At 44.5% G+C, this 7,500-nt stretch overlaps 1 protein-coding gene across 1 annotated transcript in view; it reads right to left on the reverse strand.

The window, feature by feature from the left end:
* LOC143291405 (aminopeptidase Ey-like) overlaps positions 1 to 6,714 on the reverse strand; it is a 13,651-nt gene extending 6,937 nt beyond the window's left edge. The window contains exons 1-4 of the mRNA XM_076601245.1: positions 6,547 to 6,714; positions 4,437 to 4,492; positions 2,577 to 2,727; positions 2,238 to 2,314 (exon numbers count right to left, since the gene is read on the reverse strand). Of these exons, the coding sequence (XP_076457360.1) occupies positions 2,238 to 2,314; positions 2,577 to 2,727; positions 4,437 to 4,492; positions 6,547 to 6,714 (452 nt within the window). The remainder of the gene's footprint in view (positions 1 to 2,237; positions 2,315 to 2,576; positions 2,728 to 4,436; positions 4,493 to 6,546) is intronic.
* Positions 6,715 to 7,500: the final 786 nt, after the last annotated feature.

The raw sequence follows: 7,500 nt of genomic DNA on the forward strand, positions 1-7,500 counted from the left end.
AAAAAGGGGGTAGGGGTAAGCAACTCCAACAACAAAGACGTACACAATATTATCAGAGTAACAATGATATTCTGCCATAACACACATGATGACAGACAGATAATACAGACTAATCTAAAGACACTGTATACCACTGATTTTGTTTTTATTGCCAAGACAGTTCATACCCTCATTGATAACCAAGAAACAACATACATATATATATATATATATATATATATATATATATATATATATATATATATATATATATATATGTGTGTGTGTGTGTGTGTGTGTGTGTGTGTGTGTGTGTGTGTGTGTGTGTGTGTGTGTGTTTATACATCTATTGCATATGATAGTCGTGTCCGACTATGACCATCAGAACAGCAGAGGAGGTAACTGGTGTCCCAACTATCTGGGTTATAATTTGATTATAGTGGAGAGTGTCTTGCCCGAAGTTACATCCCCACTCTCTCCGCCAAGAGGGCTCTTGGACAGCCGGCGTCTGGATGATTCCCAAAGGCCAACTGCAGCACTAAGAGCCAGTACAATCTTGCCTCCTAGTTTGCGAGTCACAGTCCTTCACAAAAGATTTAGCTGTAAATGACTTTCCACTGCAATGGAGAAACCATTGATAATACAGCTCTCACGTTGTTATTGGCCTAACTGTAAGCTTATGTCAATCTATGATATGAGCCGAACTATCATTAATATTACAGTGATGTAGGGAAACAGCCAGATAAACAAGAAATACAAACAATGATGACAGATAAGAAAGCAGCATCGTGACTTTATTTTATTTTCATTTTTTGATAAACATTTTTATTCGAGTTTTACATTTAATACATACATACATAAATAAATAAATACATACATACATACATGCATACATACATTCAGACAGACAGACAGACTGACACACAGACATACAAAATCAATATTTGCAATTATTAATGATAATATTTGTTATTATGCATTATTTAAACTATAAATCACGAAAACAACAACACAACATTGTTTTTATACAGAAAAAAAAACAGAAATAAAAAAAGTCACATGCACTGCATAAAAAAAGTAAATAAATGAAAGGAAAAATGAAAATAAATAAAAGAATAAACGTTACGTTCGTGGTTGTCTTTCCTCCTCCTCGTTGCCTTCAATCATTTTTATGTATGGGTACCATTTTCCAGAAAATGCTATGATCATCATTTCCATCGAGTGTATATATTTTTCGGTTATATATATATGTTTCTTAGGTCTGTTAGGAAGTACTTTATACATGGCTTGATTTTGTTTATTCTGCATTTATAAATGAAATGTTTCGCCACTAGAATGATATAGTCAATTATTTCATCTGTTTTTATAAAGCATCGTGACTTTGCAGACGTGCAGTCATTCTACAGTGTGGGTAGACAGCGGTGGTTTGGTGGTTACCACGTTACGTGCACGACTAGAAAGCAGGTGTCCAGGAATTCGAATCCGCACACCGAACGGGATCTTTACTCCCCTTCCCCAACCACCTCAACTAGACCTTGAGAGTGGTCTGGGTGCTAGTCTTTCAAAGAAACGATTAGCTGAAACGAAACAAAACGAAACGAATTTTTATTTAACGAGGGTAGTGGAGTAATCACAGCTGCTTTTTTTTATTTTTACATCCAGCCCTCAAGGGCTGAGATCCCTTGAGCAGCATGCACTTGGAGCACGTAAAAGATCCCACGGCAAGACCTTGACAAAATTGTGTGGGAGGAAAAAAACAACTACATTGGTAGTAAAAGAAATACATTTGCCGGCAGGAAAAAAAAAAGATTTGGGTGGCGCTGCACTCTGGTGACTTGCTCTCCCCCCCGCCCCCGCCCCCCCCCAACCCTCCCCCCTACCCCGGCCCCTACCACTCACCCCCTCCTCTCCCCGCCCCATCCGGGTAGAGCAATCTGAATTTCACGCAGAGATACCTCTTGTGACAAGAAGTAACACGATGCGTTAACTCTCTCCATACGAACGGCGAAAGAGACGACGTTAACAGCGTTTCACCCCAATTACCATCATCAAAATATTGCAAGTGGAAGGCTCTTATACTGAAGACGTGAATGTTGACAAAGAATACCACAATTCTGACGACGGAAGCTAAAGGTTGGGTCATTCAGACACCCACTGGACATCCGAGGGGTCTGTGTAGAGGAGAAGAGAGGACTGGCCGTACTGAGTGAGTTAAAACAAAATGTACGTTTCTGTGTTAACAATGAAACAAGACTTACGAATCCGCGTCTTCCGATAGCGCGGACTTGGGGTCGAAGCTGTCAAAAATGGAGGCTGTCTGTCGCTGCATAAAGGTCTGAAACATAACACGTGTACATACACACACACACACACACACACACACACACACACACACACACACACACACACACACACACACACACGCATAACAGAAATGCAACAAACATGCAGTTTCACCGATATGAAAAGCACAATCAAATACACATAAACGTACATGAGCACCAACACATAAACACAATCAAACAAGATCACAAGAACCGAGGGCAAAGGTATCAAGAAAAGACAAGACACAATTGCAACGAAACACGAGGACTCACTGAGAAGAGTTCAAACACTGTGCGGTCTGCGGACAGCAGTGCTTGAAGATCGTGCATCTCCGTGAGGGCCGCCCTCCATGCCACGTGCTGGGTCTCCTTCTGCAGGTAGCCTAGCGTGGACAGAGCTACAGTGTAGCTTAGCTGTCCAGCCCTGCAACACGGCTTGATGCGCTGTGCTACTGCTGTGTGCCCGGCACTCAGGGGAGTTTTGGGGGGGCGGGGGGTGTTATGGTTGTTGTTGTGGTGGTGGTGGTGGTTGTGGTTTTGGTGGTTGTGGTGGTGATGGTGATGGTGATAGTGGTGATGGTGGTGGTGGTTTTGGTGATGGTGGTGATGGTGATAGTGGTGATGGTGGTGGTGGTTTTGGTGGTGGTTGTGGTGGTGGTGGTGGTGATTTTGGTGGTTGTGGGGGTGGGAGTGATGGTGATAGTGGTGATGGTAGTGATACTGGTGATGGTGGTTGTGGTGATGGTGACAGTGATGATGGTGGTGGTGGTGGTTGTGGTGATGGTGGTTGTGGTGATGGTGACAGTGATGATGATGATGGTGGTGGTGGTGATAGCGGCGGTGGCGGTGACGGTTGTGGTGATGGTTGTGGTGGTGGTGATGATGATAGTGGTGGTTGTGCTGGTGGTGGAGGTGGTGATGAGGAGGAGGAGAAGGAGGATGGTGATGGTGGTGGTAATGATGGTTTTGGTGGTGGTGATGGTGGTGGTGGTGGTGATGGTGGTGAAAGTCTTGGTGGTGATGGTGGTGGTAGTGGTGATTGTGATTGAAGTGTCAGTGGTGATGATGGTGGTAGTAATAATAGTTATAATGAAAAGGAGGAGAATGGTGGTGGTGGTGGTTGGTAGTGGTGGTGGTGGTGATGATGATGGTGGTGATGGTGGTGATGATGGTGGTGGTGGTAGTGATGGAGGAGGAGGAGAAGGTTGGTGATGGTGCTGATGGAGACGGTGGTAGGGTGATGACGAAGGTGGTGGTGATAATGAGGTGGTTGTTGTTTTGTTGGTGGTGGTGGTGGTGGCAGTGGTGGAGGTGGAAGTGGAAGTGGTGATGGTGATGATTATGGTGGTGGTAGTGGTGATGGTGGATGTGGTGATGATGGTGGTGGTGGTGGTGGTGGTGATGATGATAGTGGTGGTAATGGTGGTAGTTGTGGTGGTGGTGGTAATGACAATGATAGCGGTGGTACTTGTGGTTGTACTGTTGGAGGTGTTGGTGGTGATGATAACGATGGGGGTGATGATGGTGATGACCTTGATGGTGATGACAACGATGGTAGTGGTAGTGGTGGTGGTGGAGGAAGTGTTGGTGGTAGTAATGATGATGGTGGTGATTGTGGTGGTGATGATGATGATGATGATGAAGGGGTGATGATGACAGTGGTGGTAGTGGTGGCAGTAGTGGTGATGGTGGTGGTGGTGGCAATGATGATGATGGTGGTTGTGATGACGATGATATACATTCCATGGGGGAAGAAGAAGAAGAAAAAGAAGACAATGCTGACAACAACAACGACAACGACGTTGTAGATGATGACGACGACGATGACTATGACGATGACAACAACGTTGTTGAAGATAACGACTTCAATGAATTACCTCTGTCCGTTCAGTCCACATACCAGCGTTGATGACAGTGGCATAGATGCCAACAGTGATTATGAGGAACTAAGATGCAACCAACGATATTCACGAAGAAGGCGACGACGACGAAGGCGACGACGACGACAGTGATGATAATGATGATAATGACGATGAAAAGGAAGGAGAAGGAAGAAGGAGGAAGATATGACACACACACGAATGTTTTCTGTTTATTTCCTATTTTATGTATCAGTCCATTTCCAAAGCTTACCTGGCCAAACTCCAGGAGTCCATGAGAATCTGTGCTCTGTTGGCCAGACTGATCTTCTGCAAAACACGCCCAAAACACTAAATCATTGGTATCACATCTTACAAAAGAAACGAACCCAATTCAGTCAAAATCATGTCTTTTCCTTTAGTATCCGGTCGACAGACAGGGCAGTTTCATGGCAATATATCATTGAGAATGAACGAATAAAATGTAATGATACATAGTAAATAAATATCAAAGAAATAGCAACAACAGCAACAGTGATACTAATAATAGTGGTCATGATACTACTACTACTGATGTTGATGATGATAATTATCAATAATAACAATGATAGTAATGATGACGATGATGATGATGATGATGATGACCAGAAGAAGAAAACGTTATCATCATCATCATCATAAACGAAAATGTCTAAACCCTAAACTTCAAGCGGACTTATCATGTTAAGACCCAAACTACTTTGAAGTAGAACTGTCCGTTTAAACTTACGTATGTATGCGACACGTTTTTTTTGTTTTTGTTTTTGTTTGTTTGTTTGTTTTTTGTTTGTTTTTGTTGTTGTTGTTTCAGATAGATATACACTCACGCACACTTTACCACCAAACCCACTAATCAACCCAAGCATATACCCACACACACACACACACACACACACACACACACACACACACACACACGTGCATGCACCTATCCTTCCTGATCCTACCCTTTCTTAACCTACCCTCCTTAGCATACCCTTTCTTAACCTACCCCCCTTAGCATACACTCTTTATCCTACCCTCTCTTAGCCTACCTTCCTTAACATACCCTCCTTATTCTACCCTCTCTTAACCTACCTTCCTTAACATACCCTCCTTAACCTACCCTCCTTATCCTACTCTCTCTTAACATACCCTCCTTAAATACCCTCCTTACCCTACCCTCTCTTAACCTACCTTCCTTAACATACCCTCTCTTAACCTACCTCCCTTAACCTACCCTCCTTAACCTACCCTCCTTATCCTACCCTCCTTATCCTACCCTCTCTTAACCTACCTCCCTTAACCTACCCTCCTTAACCTACCCTCCTTAACCTACCCTCCTTAACCTACCCTCCTTATCCTACCCTCCTTAACCTACCCTCCTTAACCTACCCTCCTTATCCTACCCTCTCTTAACCTACCCTTTAACCTACCTTCCTTATTCTAGACTTTCTTAACTTATCCTCCTTAACCTACCATTTCGTAACCTGTCTTCCTTGACCTACCATTTGTTAACCTACCCTCCTTAACCTACCCTTTCTTAGCCTACCCTCGCTTAACCTACCCTCTCTTAACGTACCCTCCTTAAGCTGCCCTCTCTTAAGCTGCCCTCTCTTAACCTACCGTCTCTTAACCTCCCCTCCTTAACCTACTCTCTCTTAGTTAAATTTACCTACCCTCACTTAATCTACCTCAATCTACCCTCCTTGACCTACCCTTTCTTATCCTACCCTCTCTTAACCTACCCTCTCTTAACCTGCCCTCTCTTAACCTACCCTCCTTTTAAAACGACTCACTTTCTTGCTGCCTGTAATGCCCTCTGCAGGACACGTAGGGCAGCAGCGAAGTTTACCTTCTGGCGTCCAGTGAAAGGGCAGTTCGGGCGCAATAGCCGAGTGTTTAGAGCGTTTGTCATTCAATCTGAGGGTCCCGAGTTCGAATCTCGTTAACGGCGCCTGGTGGGTAAAGGGAGAAGATTTTTCCGATGTCCCGGGTCAACATATGTGGAGACCTGCTTGTGCCTGAATCCCCTTCATGTGTATAAGCAAGCAGAGGATCAAATACGCACGTTAAAGATCCTTTAATCCATCTCAGCATTCGGTGGGTTATGGAAACAAGAACATACCCAGCATGCACGGTATGGCTGCCTACACGGTCATACACGTACAAGCCCACTCGTGTACATACTAGTGAATGTGGGAGTTGCAGCCCACGAACGAAGAAGAAGAAGAAGGAGAAGAAGAATTTCCACCACCGTCTTCTCCTGCTTAACCTACACTTTTTGAGGTTTTTTTTTTTTTGTTTTTTTTTTACCTACTTTCTTTAACTTACCCTACCTTAACCTGCCACCCGACACCACTCACTGTGTGGTCCGTGTTGAGCTGGGTGATCAAGGCCCGCCAGTTGCTCTCGTCATAATTGACCCGGTAGAATCCATAGCAACCGATGTTGCCTAGCAACCACCCGTCTTCCTCTTCTGGTCCAGGGATGCTTTGGTTGAAGATCGTTACTGGGGGTGGAAAATCGTGCATCGTCGTCATCATCATCGTCGTCGTCGTCGTCGTCGTTGTCATCATCATCATTTTAATCTTCTTCACCACCACCACTACCTCCACCACCCCCACCACCACCATTACTACCGCCACCACCACCACCACCACCACCATCATCATCATCACCACCACCACAACTATCATCATCATCATCATCTTAATCTTCATCACCACCACCACCACAGCCACCGCCACCACCACCACCACCACCACCATCACCACCACCATATAATCACCATCATCATCATCATCATCAACACTACCATCATCATCATCTACACCACCACACCAAAATCATCATCATCACCACCACCACCACCATCATCATCATTGTCATCACCACCACCAACACCAACACACACACCCCACCACCACCATCATCATAATCATCATTATCACCATAATCATCATCAATACAACCACCATCATAACCACCACCACCATCACCATTATCCACCATCAACACCATCTTCATCATCATTATCATCATAACTATCATCACTACAACCACGTCATAACCAACACCACCATCACCATCATCCACCACCATCAACACCATCTTCATCATCATCATCATCAGCAGCAGCAGCATCACCACACACATCACCACTTACGTCACCACAACTAGCAGCAGCAGCATCACCACACACGTCACCACTTACGTCACCACAACTAGCAGCAGCAGCAGCATCACCACACACGTCACCACTTACGTCACCACAACTAGCAGCAGCAGCAGCATCACCACACACATCACCACTTACG

Source organism: Babylonia areolata, chromosome 17 (genome assembly GCF_041734735.1).
Source record: "Babylonia areolata isolate BAREFJ2019XMU chromosome 17, ASM4173473v1, whole genome shotgun sequence".
Taxonomy (NCBI): Eukaryota; Metazoa; Mollusca; class Gastropoda; order Neogastropoda; family Buccinidae; genus Babylonia; species Babylonia areolata.